At 43.0% G+C, this 22,344-nt stretch overlaps 2 protein-coding genes across 5 annotated transcripts in view; both read left to right on the top strand.

Annotated features, from left to right (window-relative positions):
* The first annotated feature begins 3,818 nt into the window (after window positions 1-3,818).
* CAMLG (calcium modulating ligand) lies at window positions 3,819-10,210 on the top strand. Its single transcript, XM_050312423.1, is given in 5 exon segments — window positions 3,819-3,984; window positions 5,536-5,768; window positions 5,770-5,991; window positions 6,825-6,890; window positions 8,474-10,210. Coding segments are annotated over 5 exon segments (876 nt in total). The 5' UTR covers window positions 3,819-3,821; the 3' UTR covers window positions 8,666-10,210.
* Window positions 10,211-10,329: 119 nt separating this feature from the next.
* DDX46 (DEAD-box helicase 46) overlaps window positions 10,330-22,344 on the top strand; it is a 16,300-nt gene continuing 4,285 nt past the window's right edge. For all 4 annotated transcript variants that reach the window (XM_050312401.1, XM_050312400.1, XM_050312399.1 and 1 more), the window contains exons 1-19: window positions 10,330-10,406; window positions 11,334-11,519; window positions 11,800-11,940; window positions 12,303-12,420; window positions 12,593-12,758; window positions 12,990-13,141; window positions 13,452-13,565; window positions 13,761-13,926; window positions 14,284-14,404; window positions 14,769-14,944; window positions 15,340-15,461; window positions 15,770-15,848; window positions 17,650-17,732; window positions 18,557-18,721; window positions 19,072-19,234; window positions 19,834-20,027; window positions 20,537-20,674; window positions 21,297-21,446; window positions 21,876-22,073. In XM_050312401.1, coding sequence (XP_050168358.1) covers window positions 10,390-10,406; window positions 11,334-11,519; window positions 11,800-11,940; window positions 12,303-12,420; window positions 12,593-12,758; window positions 12,990-13,141; window positions 13,452-13,565; window positions 13,761-13,926; window positions 14,284-14,404; window positions 14,769-14,944; window positions 15,340-15,461; window positions 15,770-15,848; window positions 17,650-17,732; window positions 18,557-18,721; window positions 19,072-19,234; window positions 19,834-20,027; window positions 20,537-20,674; window positions 21,297-21,446; window positions 21,876-22,073 — 2,649 coding nt within the window. In that variant the 5' untranslated portion in view covers window positions 10,330-10,389. The remainder of the gene's footprint in view (window positions 10,407-11,333; window positions 11,520-11,799; window positions 11,941-12,302; window positions 12,421-12,592; window positions 12,759-12,989; window positions 13,142-13,451; window positions 13,566-13,760; window positions 13,927-14,283; window positions 14,405-14,768; window positions 14,945-15,339; window positions 15,462-15,769; window positions 15,849-17,649; window positions 17,733-18,556; window positions 18,722-19,071; window positions 19,235-19,833; window positions 20,028-20,536; window positions 20,675-21,296; window positions 21,447-21,875; window positions 22,074-22,344) is intronic.

Here is a 22,344-nt window from a genome sequence, read left to right as displayed (position 1 = left end):
TATTTCTGTAACTTTTTGCTTTTCTTTTTTTTTTTTTTTTTTTTTTTTTTTTTGCTGCTAGATATAAAACCTCACAATACTGATCATGATTTGCAGGGAAATTCTTTCTGAGTGCATCCAGTGGTTACAGACAGAGCATCTCAATGTTCAACTTAATGCTTTTAAAGTAGCAATGAAACGAGTGTTCATTGTGAAGTGAACAAATACTGGTGGAGTGTAGGATCCAGTGCTTGCATTTGGATTATGGCTAATAGGACTAAAGGTAAGCTTAACCTGGACGAGATGGCTGCACTTGTAAAGCTTTTAATGTGTCAGTATTCTACTTTAAAAACTGGCCAGGAGTGGGCCCTGCACGAGGTGGCTGAGTCAGCAGCAAGAGTAGACGTAGGTAGATGGCAAGCTTTGATTTTTTTCAGAATGATTTTCATTTCAGTTTGTTTGAGTGGCGTGGGAGGGGAAGGGCCAGGAAGGTTATCTCAGATTTATGGGGGTTTTTTGGTTTATGTTCAGTAGACTTTTGGCTCTTGTTTACATGAAGTGAACGTTGGGCCCCTCAGAGCTGGTGTTTGTGTGGCAGCACTTCAGACCGAATGTTTAGAGACAACACTGGACGTTCTGATGTTAAAGTCGGAAATTATTTTTCCAAGAACAAAGTTATTATATTGCATTTGAAGATCTCTGCATCATTGCAGACATGCCTGAAGTTGTCAAAGAAGGGGTTTATTTAGCTGTGTAATGAGCCCAGGTCCAAAGCCAATGTGCACCAAATAAAAGCTTTAAATATACTCTCAGACCCTGCCAGAGCTGCAGATTGAAGCTGACATCAGACTTGAAGTGAAAATTTATATACAGAAAGTATTTAAATAACTCTATAGAAGTGTACTGATAGTTGTTCTGTTTTGAAGATGAAGCTATCCCTGATAGCTACCAACACAGAGTATTTAAGTTACTGTATTCCTGTGCCCGTGGAAGGGTTGCATGTGGAGAAATCTCAGTTTGCTTTTCTGTTAAAGAGTGTAAACTTAAAGGTCTTGCAAAACCTACTTCCTGGGGCAAGTAACTTGAAGAGGTAAAAAACACTTGGAAGTGGTCAAACGTACTGTGCTGAGTTCACTTACATTTGGTGACACAAATGTCAGTGGGGTCAACATTTGGGTAAACATTTGCTCCCATTTCAGGCTGTGATTGTCAGGAGTTGCCTTACTTCAGGGGAGGAGTTCCTTGGGAAATGGTTCTTGTTGCTGGAGCACAAGAAGCTCGAGTTCAGAACAATGGCTAAAATAGCATGGAAAGCCTATTATAGAACCAATTTAAGCTTCCCTGTCTGCTGCCTCCGTAGCAAACAGGGGTATATTTACTTGAACAGCTTTTCAGAGAATTGCACAGTTTCTAGTCATAGTGAAGAGGTTTTTTTAAGTTTTGACAGTCTGATTTTTTTTTTCCAGGGGGGAAAAGGGGTCTCTTCATTTAAATCATAAATGGAACCTCTGCACTTGCATAGGTTCTGACTTAAACCTTGTGTTTTGGGTATATTATCACCCGGATGTTGAAAACCATCCTCACATCTAACAGCCCACCCAAAGTCTGTTTGTTACTACGACTGTATTTTGCTACTATATCCCTTATTTTTCTTAAGAAACATAAATGTTGGAGGTGGCCTCATTGCTTTATGTGCACCAGACTAATGGCTGAAGATGTCTTTGTGGCAATTAACAACTTTGAATTGGAGTCCCTAAGTCTGACAGAGCAAAACACGATAAACGAGTCCGATGAACCCTCTCGGAGTTCTCTTCACTTTGGAAGGAATTCTGTATTAGTTTATTCCCTCTCAGGGGGGAAGGCCTGCTGCTTCACTTGTACTGCTGTAAGGGCAACACAGGGCAGATGGACACACACACACTACCTGGGAGTTCTCATTTTTACGTAACATTTTAAAATGAGGACACTGAAGACGAACTGCAAAAGTAGGCAGGAGTGGCTCTGGTACTTAGATCTCAGCACGACAACTCTCCCACTGCAAATGGGTGGTAGAGGTGTGTCTATTTTTCTAGTTGAACACTTTTTTTAAGCTGTTTCTGTATTTGACACATTAGTGTTCAGCCGACATTGTTACCATCCATTTTACTTTGCTTTCATTGTCGTTTTTAATTTAATATATTTGAGTCTAAGTCCACATAGACTGTGTTGCAATAACTAGAATGATTCACTTTTATTTAGAATTAATTTCTTAACAGAATTTAATCAAAGATGCAGAATGGCTGTTAAGTTAAGGGACCATTAAATGTGATTTTAAGGTTCTGTTTACTATTATGGATGTAATCCTTATAGTAAATTTAATTTTGTAAAGTAGTGTATAATATTGTAATATTAAATCTTTGTTTTCTGAACTCAAACATTTGATCTTCAGTATGAAGTTATAAATCTTCCCCCTTCTGAATTTGAGACAGGATTTACTTGTCCTCCTTTTTACAGTTTGTAATTTTCACTGTTTTATTCCTGTAAAAAGTCATTTGTAACACATGCAAATGCTTATTTTATCTGTGCTAATTTATCAGATTTGGCTACTCAATAAAATTAATTGAAAGAACTCATGCAAGTCCATCACTCCTTTCTTATAAATAAAAATAGAGTAATGTATTTGATAAACTGAGATAAATACCATTTATCAACAAGTTGGTCTCATGAGCCAGCTGACAGTGATGATTGGAATTTAGCCTTCAGCAGCATTCCCAGATGGTGATCAGTTTTCTTGTAGGTGATCCCATATCTTCATTATCATCCCATTCTTTCAGCACCTTTTTGTAAAAGTCATTTCCATTTTATGCTTGCCAATTCTTTTATGGGCTGCTGTCACTGCTGCTTCTGGTTCATCGTGGATGGGTTAATGCATGAGCTTGGTAGTCAGATCTCTGTATTTAAGTGTTGTTGAATACAGAATTCTGTCAGTTTTGTTAAATGTTAATTAGACCTGTCAGCACTGGGGTTTTTTTCCCCAATACACATCCCACTGTCCCGCTGCTGCTGAGCTCCCCCACTCCGGCTGTGGCTCTGGGGTTGGGAACCCCAAGGGTGGGATCTCCTGATCCTAATTGAAGTGCCCGGGGCGTTAAAGAGGATGTGGACGGCGATTATGTGAGGTACTGATGGAAACGATCGCTGTCCCTGTCCTTTGGTTTGGCTCTCGGGTGCTGTCGCCCAGTGGTTGGCCATGGCAGTGTTCAGCTGAAGGAGGAATTAATGTGGCACGGTTTTATCACACCAGGAGAGGTGTGATGAACTCTTAGTGTGCATAAACACGAATATTATGCCTCTTGCTAGAAAGAACTGAATACACACCCAGTCCTATAATGCCACAGCAATTCTGGAATCCTGGAGCGGTGTTCGCGTGGTGGTTTTTGCTCAGCGTGCACAGTCAGTCCGCAGCGGTGCAGGGGCAGGTGAGGGCGCTGCCCTGTGTGTGGTGCACACCCCTTGTGTGTACCTCTGTGTGATGCACACCCGCCCTGTGCGCTGAGGGTGTCCCTGTGGGTGCTGTCACTTGTGTGCTCTGCACGGTCCCTGCCCCCGTCATCCCCGTCCCCTCAGCGCCGCCATCTCCCCTTCCCGCCCTCACACCGCTGTGACGTTCCCCCCGCGGCCACGCCCGCCATGTTTAGTGCGGGCTCCGCTCCGTTAGAGAGCGCGGAGAGCGGGACGCTCCCCCGCGAACTCCCGCTTGCTCTTGCCCTTACCCAAAATGGCGGCGCCCGCTTCAGCAGGAGGGGCAGGCGGTGCCCGCGCCTGCGCGGGGCGGGCGCGGTGCCGGGCCTGAGGAGCCGGGGATGGCGGACGGCGGGGAGGGCGCGGTGCCCACACCGCCCGGTCCCCCCGCGGGGCTCTCGGCGTCCCAGCGCCGCGCCGAGCTGCGCCGCAGGAAGCTGCTCATGAACTCGGAGGAGCGCATCAACCGCATCATGGGCTTCCACCGGCCCGCGGCCGGCAAGGGTGAGCCGGGCGGCGGGGTCGGTGTGAGGGCTTCCCGCGCGGGGCTGCGGGGACGCCTCGGGCTCCTCTCGCCCTGAGCGCTCCCCTCGCGGGCAGGAGCGGCGGAGACAGGGCCCACCGGCTCCCCAGGGCCCCTCGGTGCCGCCTGCCCTCGCAGGGATGCTCTGAGAGCAGCGCGACCTGCGAGGGACCCGCCCTGGGGTGAGATCCGTGTGTCACCGGCACATCGGCACTTGGGCCCGGCACTGCCCCTGGACCAGCAGTCATTTCACTGCAAGTGGCTTTTTTTAGCTACAGAAAGGATGAGCCTCCCCTGCAAGTGGTATTTTTTTAGTTAGAGAAAGGACGAGCCTCCCCCACGTTTCCAGTCATTTACTCCTGGCTTTCGTAGCTGGGTTTTTATAGCAGTCGGTTGTCTCCCGTTTGGGTAATGACCAGGCGTTGGACACTTGTGGTTGTCATGCAGGATTTTCTTGCAGAATCATAGGTAGATCCTTTGTATTTCTCCACATGCTTGAAGCAGCCTGACCATCTTGTCAGGAAAATGTTCTCAGATTTTGGTTTATAAGGATGCCCACGAGCCATGCATCACTCTGATTTAACTCTGAAAAGCTGTCCTTAAGCCCCTCTGGTAGGACCAGACCTGTTCTGTGTGTCTCTTGACTTGGCTTTTGTTCTCTGCCACCTCTCTTGCTCTGAGATGGGGTCTTGAGGCTTCATGCAGAGCAGATTAACACTGCTCTGCCTCTGCCAATAGAGAACAAGCCAAATTGTTGGAAACGATACAACTTTTCTAATTTTTAATAGCTTTAATTAACATTTTGTTAGTTGTTTTAATTAATCATACATACTGTGTTAGACCTTAAATCACTTTTAGCCAGTGTTTAGCAGAAAGTTGTCATAAACTGCTTTGGTGGGAACACAGCTCGGGAAAAGTGCTAAAACTGTAAGTTTTGTTAAAAGTTAATCTTGAAATGCTTCAATGAACAAAGCCCGGGAGAGAGAAAGATGTATTGTTGAAGCTGGACATCTGGAACCCAAGATTTATGAACTGCAAGGGCTTTTTGCAGAAATCAGCAGATAAAGAAGAAGGGTAACAAAGACTCAATAGATGCGATAGAAAGTCCCTTCCGAGAGAAAAAGATACTAAAAAGACTAAAGATATGAACTAATTATCATAAAAAGTGAGAAATTAATGCCCAATAGAAGGCAGAATAATAACTAATGAAAGAAAATTATGTAATTAAGAACCAATGAACATTAATTTCTTCATTTGCTGAAAATGTAAAAATAGGCAGAGAAATTATGGATTGGGTCTTTGTGTGGACTGGACTCTGTCAGCCTTACACACACACACCTCTGGCCAGAAATGATGTAATGCCTTGCTTTCCACACTAAAAAGACAGTGTTAGAGAGTTTTATGTATCCTGACAGTCTGGGAGTATTTAGTCATGACTCTTCACTTGGGAAGCAGAGACATCAACCCAGGACCCCGATCTGGCGTGGCCAGGGTGTTGTGTGTGACTGCGCCTTTCTGTTTCTCTCCTTCAGATGACGACGGTCACCCCGAGTCAAAGCTGCAGCACGAGCAGGATAAATCCAACTCCCTGCCCATTCCTTCGGTTTCCAAGCGAATCGTGCTCGGAGATTCCGTGTGCAGCGTGCCGGGCTCTGCTGACCACGCGGGGAGCCTGGCAGAGCTGCGGGGGGACAAGGACTTGTTCGGCAAAGCCCCCGAGCTGGTCACCGAGGGCACGGGGGAGCTGCGCCACCGGCACCGGGCCCGACCTGCCCCCCGAGGCTGCGCCACGGCCGCCCAGGCACGGGCTGGAGCAGTACCTGTCCAGGTTTGACGAGGCTCTGAAGCTGAGGAACCAGCTGATGAGCGAGAAGCCGAGCCAGGAGAACGGGAATGCCGGGGAGGAGTTTGACTCTTTCCGCATTTTCCGGCTGGTGGGATGTGCTCTGCTCGCCGTCGCGGTCAGGGCTTTTGTGTGCAAGTACCTGGTGAGTGCAGGGGAACAGTCCTGCTCTGTTGGTGCAACTTTATTGGGAAACACCCTTCATCTGGGGCTGAAGTCTGTTGGTAGTGACCCAGTTGGGAGCTTCAGGCACTCTTCACATTTCCACACAGCCACTGTGTAACCACTGAGAGCAGCACATGTTTGGTCCGTGGTGTTTGAGGGCAGATGCACTGGAGCAGTTGATGGAGTTTAAGTCCCCTGCAAATGTATTCCCTTCTTTGTGAGCGTATGAGTCAGCTGCTCCTCTAGTTTGGAGTGTACAAAAGAATAATAGAGTAAGAATAGAGTGCCCATCCCTGGAAGTATTTGATACCAGGTTGGACAGGGCTTGGAGCAACCTGGTCTAGTGGAAGGTGTCCCTGCCCTTCAGGGAGTTGGAATGAGATGGTCTTTAAGGCCCTTCCAACTCAAATCGCTCTGTGATTCGAGGAACAGTAACAATTGTCCCAAGATAAGTAAATCCTACTCATTTATCACTCTGAGAACAGTAATTCTCAGTATTCCTGATGCCTGCAGAACAGCACAGAGATGTGTGGCAGGCACAACCTGCCACCTCCTGGATCCCTGGGCTCAGTGTCACTCACTGCTGTTCACTTCTGTGATTTCAAGGTTTTAGGCTCCAAACAGAGCAGAACCTTATTTTTGTCATCTTGTCTACTTATTTTTGTAGTATTCAAGAATACTGTTCCTGTGTTCCACAGATTATTTTTTACCTACTCATTTTCTTTTATGACTTAGGAAGCATTACATTTCTGTGTTTCTCAGCTATTACTTCTGACCAAGTTAATTTTTGTATATTCTTTTCTGTTCCTTCAGTCAATATTTGCACCATTTCTTACTCTACAACTCGCTTACATGGGACTGTCCAAGTACTTTCCAAAGGTAAGAGGGTTTTTTCAGAATTAATTTGAAGTGTTTTAAATTTAAACTTGTGTTTAGATTGTATTGTTTTAGGACCAATACATGTGAAGTATTGTTCTCTTGTTTTAACCTCTAGAATTGTATTACCAATGCTGACAGTTTATACTAATTTTTAATCTTTCCAGATTTAGTCCAAATCTTTTTTTTTAAAGTTTCTGTGAAAACATGGGCTAGCAGCTTGTTTAGCTGTAGCCTAATTAAAAGCATCTGACCAGGAAATCCAGGTAGTTCTTTCATGTCTTCAGGAAATTTGCTTTTCTCCTAGACCACTCTCTTCTCTGGTTACTGTTTGCTTTGTCAGCAGCTGTTCTGCATGTAATATCTGGATGAAATTTGGGAGTGTGTTTGCTAAAGAATGAGGCAGAACGTGGGTTTTAAGGGCTCTGCATTCCATTGCTGGTATCACGTTGAATGGCAGCTTGAAATGAGACATTTATTTGTGTGTGAAACTTGCTGCTCATTAGCTAGATTTGCTCTATCACTTGATTTATATATTTACACCGGGTAATTGTGCTGAAGTATTTGTTAGGTTGATGATTTTGTCAGGTTTGTGCTGCAGAGTGGGATTGAATGATGTTCAGTCCATAGTTAAAAGGGAAAATTTACATTTTAAAAGGAATAATACATTACCTGTAGGAAATCAGGATAAATCAGCAGTTCTTTTGTAGTTAAGTATATCATAATAGTCATTCTAAGCTGATGTGTCACAACACAAAACAGTAAAATTAGCCTTAGATTTGCACCAGCTCATCACCTACATCTTCTTGATCTTGTTCCTGCTGTATTTAAAATCAGCTCTTCAGTTTCAGAATTTAAAGAGGGGTTTCCTTTCCACAACATGCTTTGACTGCACTTTACTGCATGAGGCCAATATGTTTATTATCCTTCATTTTTCTCTCATGAAACATAGAAATACTCTTGAAAGCTTAATTTAGATTGGATTAAATTAAGATATCCAGCAAATATAAATTTTCAGTCACTGTCACCTTTTCCTGCCTGTCAGACTTTGCATTCTTGGGATTCCTCATCTTAAGGACGGAACAACTTTCAAAAGGTTTTGGGGCATTTCTGAGTTCAGAGGATAAAACTTCCAAATTAAGTTGTACTAAAATAGAAACAGTTGGGTTTTCAATTCTAAATAATTTTTCTGATAGAAAAATAACAGTATTGATGGGGCTTGGAGCAGCCTGGGCTAGTGGAGGGTGTCCCTGCCCATGGCAGGGGGGCTGGAATGAGATGAGCTTTGAGGTCCCTTCCAACCCAAAGCTTTCTGTGTTCTATTTTTTGCCAAGGTAGAATATCTGGGATCAATTTGCTCTGCTGTTCTCCAGCCTCTCGCTCAGCTCCAGGGGGATCCAGCACAGCGGGAATCTGTGTCTGGGATAAGTGCTGTGAATCCTCCAGTGTGTCTGGAGAGAATCAATCCAAACCTGCTGCTCTTACCAGTGAATTTGGAGCGTGTGGAATTGGCACAACATTGGTGACATGTAAAGCAGAATTGGATTAGGAGGACTAACATGATACTGTGTTTTTATCCCTTTTAGTGTGAGAAGAAGGTGAAAACGACAGTCCTGACTGCTGCTCTCCTGCTGTCTGGGATCCCTGCAGAAGTGATCAGTCGCTCCATGGACACCTACAGCAAAATGGGAGATGTTTTCACAGACCTCTGTGTCTATTTCTTTACTTTTATCTTTTGCCATGAACTTACTTTGGTTTTTGGCTCTGAAGTACCATGATGGCTGTACAGTTCCACACAGCAGCTACACTAAACCTTTCTGGACTGTGTTCCTTTAATGTCTGACTGTGCAGACAGGTCTAAACCTTCATTAAAATTCCTACCTGTTCAAATGCTTGAAAGGAGCCTTAAATCCAGTCATTTTGGGAAAGGAAGAGCAGGGTCCCAGACTGCCAGTTGTATTGGTTCAGTTTATTTAAACGCTGTGTCTGCATATTACAAATGTGAAGACTAGGGTGCAAGTGTCAGTGGATGATTTATTTGCTTTAGGTAGATGATACCCCTCTCAGCCTCCTACATAAATATTTACAAAGCTGCCTTTGTTCTTTCCAGTGAGAACAAGAAGAGAGTTCCCTCCAGCAGAACCATATCTATGTGTATATGCTGTATGACTGTATCTAACGAGACCTGCTCATTTTGTGGTGTTCCCATTTTTTTAAAAGAAAGCTCTAAATAAAAGAAATCCCTGTACTCTCTTCAAGTGTTCCAGGTCAGAATGTTGAACCAAGTAGCTGCTTCTGGAGAACGTTGGTGAAACTTGCCACTTTGTTGTTATGCTCCTTGCCTTGCTATATGTTATTTGCTGTGATTGTGATTAACTTCATTTGATGGTTATTGTGGGAAAGAGCTAAGCAAAACCAACACCAAGAAAATCCTGGTGCTTACGAATGTCATTAATCAAAAAGTAAGAAGGCACAAAATAATCTCACCTGTTTATGAGTTTCCAGCCACCTAATCCTAGTGCAGCTCATCCCTGTGCTTCCTGATGCCTTTTCTTGATGTTAACAGTTCATCTCATGAGGGAGTTGTATATGTTGGCACCCAACCTGCAACATCAAATCTTTGCTCTAGTGTTTGTAAAACTTACAAGGGAAACTGTTTCATTTTCAATCTCTTACAAATTTTTGCACAGTGGGAGGAAGGCAGTGTCATTCCAAATAGTCAACTTAAATGGTGATAATCTCTGAAAATCTCTATTGAAGCTAAATTGGGTAGTGTTTTCATCTTGTAGTTTTCTGTTTAGAGTCTGGACTTTCAGGAAATGTAGGCTGGTGTCTTTTTTAGCACAGTAAGACACCTATTTAACTTGGTATTTGCAAAAATTTTTTTAAGGAGCAGAAGTGTTTGATTATGCCTCTCTAAAGTAAATGCACTGTGCTCCATCCGTTATTTTCTGTTAAAGCTGTAATTCTAATGCCTCATTTCTGACTCCTGAATTAGATTTGTGTTTGTTTGTGGCCTGAAAACAAGAATCTTAGATTTTGATTTGACCATTTTAGGGGGGGGTTACCATTATGTTTCAGTGAGTATTACGTTACAGATGTACAGGGCTGCAGCAGATTCTGAGTTGGGTCTGTTAGCATGGTACTGATTCAGAAGCTTTAAATTTGCTTGCATTAGACAGGAATTTCAGCAAATTGAAATTAAAAGGCCGAGATCTGTAAATAACGAGTTTTACTCCGGAGTTACACACGCGCCCCTATTCCCTATTTATATATGCCCCAAAGGCGATACAAATAAATTGCCAAAACTCCGTTTACCAAGACCCGCAGAGCGCAGCGAGTGTTTCATGTCAATAATGTTAATAATGTTAATAATGTTATTGTTAACACTGATGAGCTGCGCCCTCCGGCCGCGGGGGCGCTGTGGGGCCGGGCGGAAGGGGCGGTGCTGCCCGCGGGCGGCGCGGGATGGCGGCCGCCGTGTAGCGGGAGCGCCGCCGCCATGGGCCGCGAGTCCAGGTGAGGGGGCGGGCGGCGCCATCGCGGGCCGGGGCCCCGCGCCCGCAGCGCGGCTGGCCCAGGGAGCGCGGCGCGGGCTCGGGGGCGCGGCGGGGCAAAGGCGGCGCGGGTGCGGAGGGCGCCGCGGCGGGGCCGGGCCCGGCGCCGGTCCGAGGGCAGCGCCGGGGCCGCGGCGCTCCGGGACGGGGCTGAGGGGCCGCGGGGCCGGCGCTGCGAGGGCCGGAGCTGCCCCGAGGCCGCCCCGCGGCCTTGGCGGGCTTGCTGTAAAGCGGCGCAGTTCGCCACGTAGCGGTTCGAACGCGGGTGAGGCGTTTTCCGTGTGCCGCTGGAGTTTCTGCGGGGTCACGGGTGCTGTGCCGGTACGAGCACCCGGCTGGCGCTGTGGGCAGTGATGGGACCGTGTGCTCCGGCTGGTCCGGAGCTGCTCGCACCGCTCGGGCTTCGCACCGAGCCCGCAACAATGTGGGGCACATTGTCTGTTTCCCGGTTTGACCAAACCATCGGATTTTAACCCTAGAGCTGCCACGGCAGCCCCCACACGCGTTGTCAGTGCCGTGTCACAGCCCACAGACCCGTAACGGGTTTACACCGACAGAGGCAGATGAGCTGAAATTTTACCAACCAGCTTGGGCTCAAATTAGTGATTCAGTGCAGAACTGGGCACTCCCGGAGCTCCAAACGAGCTGGGGCAGTGGTGGGTGGGACAGGACACCATTACAAATGTTCAGAAATTTTAAAAGCCTGAGAAATTAAGTTTGTTGGGGTTTGTTTGTTTGTTTGTTTGTTTTGGTTTTGGTTTTTTGGTTGTTTTGTTTTCTTGTGGGTTTTTTTGGTTTTTTTTTTGCTTGTTCACCTAAATATGACCAGTATCCTTTATGTGCAAATGGTTTTTGTGCTGACATTCACCTCCGTGAATTTGTGTCTCAGGCATTATCGGAAGCGCTCCGCGTCCCGTGGGCGCTCCGGGAGCCGCTCCAGGAGTCGTTCCCCGTCGGACAAAAGGGGCAAACGGGATGACAGGCGCTCCAGGAGCAGGGATCGGGATCGCAGGCGGGAGAGGTCCCGCAGCAGGGACAAGAGAAGGTCCCGGTCGCGGGACAGAAAACGCCAAAGGTAGGACGTGAGTTCCAGTTGAAGTAGATCAAAGTGCCATCCAGTCAGCTGGATGTTGATGTTCTTCCCTCTCATTACTCACTTTGCTGAGGGTTGTATAGACTTCACTGTGCTCGAGGCTTTTTGCTTATTACATCCTTTCTAGCTGCTGGTGCTGGAGTCTGTAAGTTCTTAGTGGTCTTGATGATTGGTGGGTTCCTTTTACAACCTGTTCCTCAGTAGCAGACTAAAGTTACACTGTGATCATGGGGTAAATAAATACAATTTTGTTCCTTGTCAGACGCTCAAGGAGCAGAGAAAGGGAACGGAGCCGAGAGAGAAGGCGATCCCGGAGCCGGGAGAGGAGGCGCTCGAGGAGCAGGAGTAGAGGGAGACGGTCTCGATCCTCCAGTCCAAGCAAGAGCAGGAAAACAGAGAACAGGTATTCCTGAGTTTAGAAATGTGTGAAAACTGCAGGTTATGTTCTTTTCAATGTATCTTAATGGAGTAGACACTCTTAGTGGAGTAGACATAATTGCAAGCAGTGTTAAAATGAGTGGGAAGTCCATAGGTGGTAACGGTGCCAAAGTACATGAACAGCAATGGATTCCACATTTCTGGTAGTTAGAGGAAATAGTTCCATGACATGGGAAGATTATCTGGGAAGCAGTGTGTTCTGTGAGGTGTTTGGAAACATAAACCTGTACAGGTTGTTCATGTTTCTGTGTTTCTGTCCAGCACATGTGTATCTTCCCCCTGAGAAAAGCTGCAAGTTTCTAAGAAACCTCTGATCTTACCTTTCAGATCAAGATCTAAAGAAAAGACAGAAGGAGTAGAAGTTTCCAAAGAAAAGAAAAAAGACAAAGATGACAAGGAAGAAGAGAAGGATAAAGATGCTACTACAAATGCTGTGGCCACTGAGGTAGAGAGGCTTTTAACACTTAGAGGTTTAAAAGATAAAGGATTGAAACCAGGGAGTTTGTGGATGCCCAGTGTTCTACAGCATGCTCATGCAATGGTTGTATTTGTTTGAAGAAGCACAGACTAAAGTCAGTGGCCATTAATTTTCACTGTTTGGTTGGTTTTTATCATAGAATTTCGATCAGAACAAACTTGAAGAAGAAATGAGAAAGCGAAAGGAAAGAGTGGAGAAATGGAGGGAAGAACAACGCAAGAAGGCAATGGAGAACATAGGAGAGCTGAAAAAAGAAATTGAAGAGATGAAGCAGGGCAAAAAATGGAGTTTAGAAGATGATGATGGTATTTAAATTTTTATGTATAACAGAATACTTTTGTTTCTGACAATATTTTTATTACAATATCTTAAATCATTAAATTAGTCTTCGGAATGTAAACTATAAAATAACAAAGCCTAAATGTGATCACAGCTTCAGATGGTTTAAGATCCATTTTTGATTGAGCAACTGGAGGGATTTGTATGAGGGAAAAATTATGTAGCAATAGCACTGAACTATTATCTGCTCACATCAGATGATGAAGAGGAAACTGCAGAAGGAGAAAAAGAAGGCAATGAGGTTGAAGATGAGGAGTTAGATCCTTTGGATGCTTACATGGAAGAAGTAAAAGAAGAGGTCAAGAAGTTCAATATGAGAAGCGTGAAAGGTGGAGGTGGGAGTGAAAAGGTAAAATCACCAGTTGAGATTTCTAACTTTCAAAAGATAAAGAGAACTTTGTGTTTTAATAGCAAAAGGGGGGGGAAATGCAAAAAAACATGAAGTTAGATGCACCTAAAGCCTGTTTGCCTTAAATTCAATTTCCTGGTGTTTTTATGAAGCTGTTTTATCAAGCATTATTCTACTAAAATTTCACTGAAGGAGATGAAAAAAAAAAAGCTCAGCATAATGCCTTCAGAAGTACAAACATTCTGTATATTTTATAGAATATATTTTTTATTTTATGTAAAATGCAGTAATTTTCTTCACGGTTTTGTAGAAGTCTGGACCAACTGTTACCAAGGTGGTAACCGTGGTGACAACCAAAAAGGCAGCTGCAGAGTCAGAAAAGAAGAAAGGGGAGCTCATGGAGAATGACCAAGATGCAATGGAGGTAATGGAAATGTCTTGTATTTCTGCTGTGGAAACACAACGTGGCTTTTCTTAACTCCCTGGGGTTGTGTGTGGGCCTGAGGGGTTGTTAGGGGTGTGGGCACAGTGAGGAGAACCTGTTGTTTCTGAATAAGATCCATGTAAATGAAAACCCGTTCCTTCATACTGATGTACACACACATGGTGATCTCCACAGTATTCCTCAGAGGAGGAGGAGGTTGATCTTCAGACTGCCCTGACTGGCTACCAGACCAAGCAGAGAAAGCTGCTGGAGCCGGTGGATCATGGAAAGATAGAATATGAACCTTTCAGGAAGAACTTCTACGTTGAAGTGCCAGAACTGGCGAAAATGACTCAGGAAGGTAAAGACAAATACAACCAGCACACCTTGGGTACTGTCAGAGGAAAGAATGGGGGATTTCAAAGGAACAGCAGATGGGTTTGGAATATAAAGAATATTTGAAGCAACGTGGTATAGAAAAATGTTGAACCAGTTGCATCATTAGTGTTGATAACTCATTGATGAAGCTTTGGTTGGAGGAAAATTTACCTGAGTCCTTACCACCTTCCTCCTGTGTTTACATGTAACAAACAAAAAACTGATTTTCTGGTGGTGATAAAATTAGTGTTTCATGTTAAGAGACAAAGCAAGAATATTTTAATCAAGGTAGTAGAGAAGTGTCAAGTTTGACTCTGTTGTAATGCAAACTCTATTTCAGAGGTCAATGTGTACAGGCTGGAGTTGGAGGGAATTACAGTCAAGGGAAAAGGCTGCCCCAAACCAATAAAAACCTGGGTACAGTGTGGTATTTCCATGAAGATTCTCACTGCCCTCAAAAAGTAAGCAAGCACTTTATGAACTATATTATGCTTGATTTTGCTCACTGTGCTCTACGTTCATGAGAAAACCCCTTTTCTTTGTTGCATAATGCCACATGTCCATGTTTGTAGATGTTACATACATGGTCATCAGAGTGTATCACCCAGTGTTGAGTTATTGTTATTAACTATCCTCTGCCATTTGCATCGTGGTTTTACTGCTCATTTTAATCTGTATTTTGTGAGCAGCTCTGATATGTATATATCGGATATGTATGTGTAAATACGAATATGCAAAAGAAATTTTGCATGACTCGGTGATTCACATCTGTCAAATCCTATTTTACTCTTAAAATATCTTTTTTTTTTTTCCCCTTTCTTTAAGACATGGCTATGAAAAGCCCACTCCCATTCAGACCCAGGCTATCCCAGCAATCATGAATGGACGGGATTTGATTGGCATTGCTAAAACGGGAAGTGGAAAAACCATCGCCTTCCTGTTGCCCATGTTCAGGCACATTATGGATCAGAGAGCATTGGAAGAAGGAGAAGGTCCCATAGGTACAAAGATCTTATTTTCAAAGTCACTGTTGAAATGAGTACAACCTCAAGCATATGCTTTAGATGGTCTTCAGTTCTTCTCTTGGTTATAGGGGGAAGTGCTTACCACTGTCCATTAATTAGTGTATTTTTTTTAGTTAATGCTGTCTAATGTTGTTTCAGGATCACTCCCATGTCCATGTATCTCTATGAGACCTTACTTTGATTTTGGCACTGATTTTGGACCAGATTTCCACCCCATTCTCTTATTGTCTCAATTACCTGTTTCTTGAAATTACACTCTTAAAAATAGGAAGTAAATTGCTGTAAACATCATTAGAAAAGATGATTTTTTACTCTGTAAATTACAACAGCACCTGTATTCCAGTGCATGATGAAGGTGCTTTGCTTTTCAGCTGTCATCATGACACCTACCCGTGAGCTGGCTTTGCAGATTACCAAGGAGTGCAAGAAGTTCTCAAAGACGCTTGGGCTTCGAGTTGTCTGTGTTTATGGAGGAACAGGAATTAGTGAACAGGTACACAAAACACACACCTTCCTTGTCAAGGAGTTCTTGGGCTTTATTGGTGTTAATTTTGCAGTGAATTAAGTTCCTTTCTCTCTCCCATAAATCCAGGATGTTTGCAGCCTTCATAATGGGCTTTCTCTGTGGCAGTGGTAGTAATGCAAAAGCTTAAGCATTTTCAAGTAACTTAGCCTTAAACATACTGATTTTGGAAATTCTCAGATACAATCCTTAAAAGTTTCAGACTGTTTAAAAATTTGTTAAAAGAAAAAATCACAAAGCAAAAAATTAATAGTATGTTTACTGTGTTTTAAAATCAGATAGCTGAACTCAAAAGAGGTGCTGAAATAATTGTTTGCACACCTGGCCGTATGATTGACATGTTAGCAGCTAACAATGGTGAGTAGAAAACCTTTTCCTATGGAGAATTTTTTGTATTTGTTGTGTAATTCTAACAAATTCAAAAGATCATGTATTTTGATAAATGGTCTTACGAAATTTCCTTATATCTCTTCAGGCTGCACTGTCTAGCTATTGAGAATATCTAGCACTAATAATAGGTTTAAGCATATATTGGTTTGACTCTTTCTGGGAGGACAGGAAATACTGCATTCTTGAGGAGTTTCTGAGAATGTTTATCATTGCTAAACTTAAGATGTGCTGGTCCAAATTTTTTGACTCCCAGTCCCTTAGGTAAAGGTTATGTAACAGTTGGTTATTTTGTGTGCCCGTTGATCTGTTACTGTGTTGGAGTAGCTCAGCAGTTTCCCACTTGTCCATAAGAGCATCTGACTCTGCCTTTATCTGTTGGTTTTAAAAAACCAGAGAAGCCCTCCCTGAATACCTGCTCAAAAGTAAGAGAGCTGACCTTATATCAGATATTCAGATTTATTAAACTGAGCCACTGCAGCTTTAAGAGGTTTTGTCCTAGTGTAACCATTGCATGCTTATTAGATAAAGTTTTATTATTAAATTATTCCACATCAAAACCTCTACTAAACTGTTGACATTATTTAACTTCTGTGGAAAAAGTACCTTCAAGACATATAGAACTGGGCTTCCAAGACTTAAATCGTCAAAGGTAGGTACATTAATGCTGTTCCCAAGTAATTTTACCAAGTTATTATTTGGGGATGAAAGTGTTAAGATGTTAAATAGATACGTAGATTTTAAGAAGTATTTACTTTGTTCCCTAAGTATGAATTCCGTATCCTAAAAAAACGCAGCGCTAAATGGCCTTAAAATAATTGGAGGATTCAGCTACAGTTTGCTGAAGCTGAGAGGACCAAATTCTACTGCAGTTTGACAGGCACAAGTCTGAGTGACAGTTGTAGAAAATGTGACAAATCTGTTCCATTCTGAGAGCATTTGATGGTGTCACTCCACTGTTGTGTGGAGCTGAATGCATTTATATCATTTGAGAGTAGGATTCTTAAATCCTTGAGTTAAATCCTTCTCATCAAAGGGAATCTCTTAACTGTTTGTTTGGGAAGGGTGCTAATTATCCTGTCCATCATAATTCCCAAATGTTCACAGATCCACAACTTCCTTATCGTATTTCCAGCTGTCCCAGAGTTTGGGGTGGTTCTTGCTTTTAGATTCAGTAGTGTTCCTGGGTAGGTTTTACTCTTTATATATTCATTTTGAAAGAACTGCTTACTCTGTTTTATGCTTATTATTAGCAGTGACCTAGAACTAGTATGCTTATCCTCAGATAGTTACTCCTAGCTCCAAGGAAGCGTTGCAGATTGTGTAGAAAGGAGTTTTCTGAGGCTGCAGCAGTTAGCACTGGGCTTTGCCTTCCACACATGCGCTGTAATCTCTAATATGTTCTTTTCTAGGTGCCGCTGTCAGATACTGGCTGATGTGGCTCCTTGCTTCAGCTCAGTCTTAGTTTTATGATGTGTTTTGGCGAGGGCAGTTTTCTGAATTTTACAGGTTCTTCTGGCCCTATGATGGTATGCAAGAGAAGAGTTTGACCAAATGAAAGGGCCTTGTGCACACTTACACATTTCCCAGAATGTATGTGTGATTGAAGTGTGAACACTAAAATTCACGTTTAGTGAATTTTTTTAAAAATTAATTAATGTCTGTGTTAGAAGATAGCGAGACTATGTAACATTTAAAAAAAATATTCCTGAGGGAAACTAAATGTCCATTTGATTTTGTTTCCCATGTGTTTTCTCCTCTCCTTTCACAGGTCGGGTGACAAACCTCCGCAGAGTCACGTACGTTGTGCTTGATGAGGCAGACAGAATGTTTGACATGGGCTTTGAGCCTCAGGTAACTCATGACATGAGGGATGTTGCCACAAGATGCTGTTTTCCACTCCCAGGATTTTTGCAGTGCTGCATTATTTCTTACACTGCCAGTGGGTGTTCAAAAAGATGTGCTGCACATGGGCAGCAGTTTGAACTGACTCTGATGTTCCTGTTGTCCTCACATCCGTTATCCCATTACTGTAACATCACATATTATCCTTTCATCTCGTGGAAGGTGTCCCTGCCCATGGCAAGGGCTTGGAACAGGATGATCCTTTCCAACCCAAACTGTTCTGGGATTCTGTGTTTTGCTTTCAGTAAGTTCTTGTATAGTTTAGATTTTCCTCTAATATACAGGGTTTTTTACATCCTGTACAGCCCTGTGTAATCCCTTGATACAGGTGTTGTGTGAGCACTTACAGAGGTTTTGTTGTCTTTTGGCAATGTTATGCAAGAGACAGGAACAAAATGTTGGAAATGCTGGTGATAAATCACTTGCTGGGAGCTTTGGACATCCTGGAGTCATTCAGTTGCCACAGGCTGTGCTGTTCTCCAGAACTGGGAATGTTCCTTTATTTCTCTCTTGAGCTGTAGGGTTTCTGCTGCATTTCCTAAGACTCCTACTGGCTGTTGTCAGGTTGTGCATTGCCACTCAACTTCCTTTTGAATCCAGCAAGTTTGGCCTGTCTTCCACTGCCAGCAGCTCGATCCCAAGAGGAAATCTGTAAAGACTGTTTTGTGGCCTGTGCAGTGCAGATACCACCTAACCTTGAAGCTGAGAGCTCTGTGTGTGTGCAGTTCGGTCCCAGCTCTTGGACGCTAACTGGGAATGTTCTCCTCACACAGGTTATGCGCATTGTAGACAACGTCAGGCCTGACCGTCAGACTGTCATGTTCTCTGCTACTTTCCCCAGAGCTATGGAGGCCCTGGCTCGGAGGATCCTCAGCAAACCCATCGAGGTGCAGGTTGGAGGCAGGAGCGTTGTGTGTTCCGACGTGGAGCAGCACGTTGTGAGTGTCACGCGCCCGCCTCGCTCGGCTTCTCCTTTGTTTGCATAAGGTCCTTCCCAGCAATATTGAATGTAAACCAATGTCCCACAGGGCTGTCATTTTCTACAGTTTACTGATCTCATTAAACGTGAACTCAGGAGTTAACACGCTAATCTGCAAATGCAGTGCGGTCACTTTTTTTGTGAGCTTGGTTTATATAGCACTAAACAGCATTTTGTCACTAACTGTGGAAACAGCCTGAAAAGGTCATCTCCTGTTCTAGTTTTTATTATTATGCACCCTGAATGTGTTTAATGACTCCAGATACAGTTTATACTCTTTCTACTTTGCTTTTGTATTTGTTTTTCCAGATTGTCATAGAGGAGGAGAACAAGTTTCTGAAGTTACTGGAGCTGCTGGGGCACTATCAGGAGAAAGGCTCCGTTATCATATTCGTAGATAAACAAGAACACGCTGATGGCTTGCTGAAAGATTTAATGAGAGCCTCTTACCCTTGCTTGTCTCTTCATGGAGGTAATCTGCAAACTTTAGGATTTATGTTTGCTGCTCCAAACTAGCCTGTTGGTATTGAGTAGTCAACAATTACTTAGGTCCTGGGTAATACCAATTACTATTTCTTCCTAATCATGTTTTCCTTTGTAATTGGGGAGGATAATTGTCTCCTAATTTGAAATAGACATGATAGTTTTCTGTAATTACAATTCATTGCTCCCTGTGAGATGCCATCAGATGCCAAATCTTGTGTCTGTGCAACAGGACCATTACTGAGAGTTAGCACCTCTCAGGGAATATTGCTGAATGCCATTGGGGAGCATTACATGGAATTTGTATTTGAGATTCACAGTAATAGCAGCTGTTGTTTTACTTTTGAGTGTCCTGGTAAGGGGAAAACACCTTTTGGCAGTTGAAAAATGAAAAGTTTTGTTATTCTAGATAATAGAGATTTACTATTCTGGCTTATGCATTTTGCCTGTAACAGTGTGAGTGTATTGAAATTGTATTTGCTTATGCTTTTGGTTGTTTGCAGTTGGAGGGTGCTTTGACCTGGGTATAAATTCTTTTGGCTTAAAGCAGAGCTTTATAATCAGCTGATTGTTCTTGGTTTCTTGCAGGTATTGATCAGTATGACAGGGACAGCATCATCAATGATTTCAAGAATGGAACCTGCAAACTTCTGGTGGCCACATCTGTGGCAGCGAGAGGTTTGGATGTGAAACAGTTGATGCTGGTGGTCAATTACAGCTGCCCCAACCACTATGAGGATTATGTGCACCGAGCAGGCCGCACTGGCCGGGCTGGCAATAAAGTAGGTGCAACAGTGCTCTGGTTTGGTTACTACTGACATTTTTCCCTTCCTTATTGCTTGATCAAGTTGTTCCCAAAGGATAGTTATTGGTGGAAAGAGTGTTTTCCTTTAATTGCATTCTGAATTTTAACACTATGAAAGTTGGAACTTACATGTTCTGATGTATGAGTGTTCTTTTAAACCCCGTTTGTGGCTGAAACTTTGGGTGTTGGAAATGTGCCCTACTAAATTGATAAGATTTTCATTTTTCAAACTGTTAGCCATGACAAAATTGATTGGAAGGAAAGATTTCAGCATCTATCATCTTTGGGTGTTTACCTCTGTTATCGGCTCCCTGGGAAATCACATTATTCACTCTACATTTCCACTCAAAAAAGTTATTACTGACTCTCATGGTTAGTTTCACTGACCAGAACAACAGCATCTGTGCAAGGGTGCTTCAATAAATTTAGAGATAAAGTGTCTTTAGAGCTTTTCTCTTACTTGTCTTTTAAATTCCTGTTGACCAGGGGTATGCATACACATTCATTACTGAGGATCAGGCACGCTATGCTGGGGACATCATTAAAGCTTTGGAATTGTCCGGGAATCCAATTCCTCCTGATTTGGAGAAGCTCTGGGCTGACTTCAAAGACCAGCAGAAGGCTGTGAGTAATTCCTTGTTTGCAGTGGGCCTTGGGCTGGGTTTAGTGAGTGTTTTGTGCACATGGGTCCAGTTGACCAGGGTACAAACATGGGTCATCTCCCTGGCTTCAGTGTGTGCTTAGATAAGTGTGTGAGTGTCTTCAAAACTGGCATCTTGAGTATCATTTACAGGACTGAGGATTTAAATTTGTCACCTGGCGTGTGATAGAGAAATGCCTACGGTATAAGGGGCACTTTGGCTTCTATGGAATTCACAAACAAGATAATGAAGCTCTTTCACAGAATTTTATGATTATTTCTAGAGCTCTTGCCCCATCAGAGGATCTTGCTCATGCTGAGAAGAGCAAATCTGGAGTTTCTCTGATATAAAAACTGGAGGGTTTTTTTTACTGCATTTGAAAAGCATTTAAAATGTATATTTACAGAAAATCCCAAGAGGGTATTGTCTCTGTCTGCTGAATTAATATAGTTTTTTGTTACACTTCACTGGAAAATGCAGCTTTTAAATTTGAAGAGCTTTTTGAATGTCTTAAGATTTACTTCAAAATTATTTGTATAATCTTATGACTATCAGAATGGGGATTTTAACCTTCTGAGTATGAAAATACTTGGTTTTGTTTTCAGGAGGGAAAGCTGATCAAAAAAAGCAGTGGATTCTCTGGCAAAGGCTTTAAATTTGATGAAACAGAACAAGCTTTGGCTAATGAAAGAAAGAAGCTACAAAAAGCAGCTCTTGGCCTGCAAGATTCAGATGATGAAGATACAGCTGTTGATGTAAGCACCTGGAAATAGGATTTAAGTTGCTTAAGGATTTTCAGTACATTTGTATTTGTGGTGTTAATCTTGCATGAGCGAAATGGAACAATTATCCTCAATTGCAAATGTGGGGTTTTTTTCTGTGCAGTGTTTTAAAGGCATTCATTGTAGCCTTTTCTATTTCTGAATCTTCTTAGATTCCTTTCTTAATGTCTGTTGGACTCCTTTTTGTGACCTTGCAAGTAAACCCTGTGTTCAGACTTTCCTGATTATTAGATCATCAGATCCTTTTGTTGAGTTGTAGTTTTGGACAGGCTTCTACCATTTATACAAGAATAATATCTTTGAAAGCATGTAAACTAAATGCCCCTTAATGTTTTCTTTCCTTAGGATGGTAAGATTATACAGTGGTAAATGCAGTGATCTAATAATTGCTGTTTTCTTTAGATTGATGAACAAATCGAAAGCATGTTCAATTCAAAGAAAAGAGTGAAAGACATGGCAGCACCAGGAACTTCAAATGCTCCTACACCATCAGCTGGGAATGCAGAAAAATTGGAAATTGCTAAACGATTGGCTTTGAGAATCAATGCCCAGAAGAATCTTGGAGCAGAGGCACAAGTAATGGTCCCCTTCCACTTCAAGGTCAGGCTCTTTACAGACCAATATTTTTTTCTTTTTTTAATAAAGGTTGTTCAGTTCTTTGTTCTGTGGCTGCCATTTTATTTAGTGTGTCTGCACACTGGTAACATGCTGCCTTATTTATCTCATTTGTGCTGGGCTAACTCGCTCATAGGATTTGTAAGTGAGCTAATAATGGTGATAAGACCTTGATACAGAGCTGTAAATGCTTTGTCTGCCCTGGCAAAGAGTTAGTTCAGTGCTGATAACATTCCACAGTTAGGTTTGTCAGCTT

This window comes from Myiozetetes cayanensis, unplaced genomic scaffold (genome assembly GCF_022539395.1).
Source record: "Myiozetetes cayanensis isolate MyiCay16 unplaced genomic scaffold, myiCay2020 scf17, whole genome shotgun sequence".
Classification (NCBI taxonomy): domain Eukaryota; kingdom Metazoa; phylum Chordata; class Aves; order Passeriformes; family Tyrannidae; genus Myiozetetes; species Myiozetetes cayanensis.
This window is presented reverse-complemented; position numbering and strand designations above follow the sequence as displayed.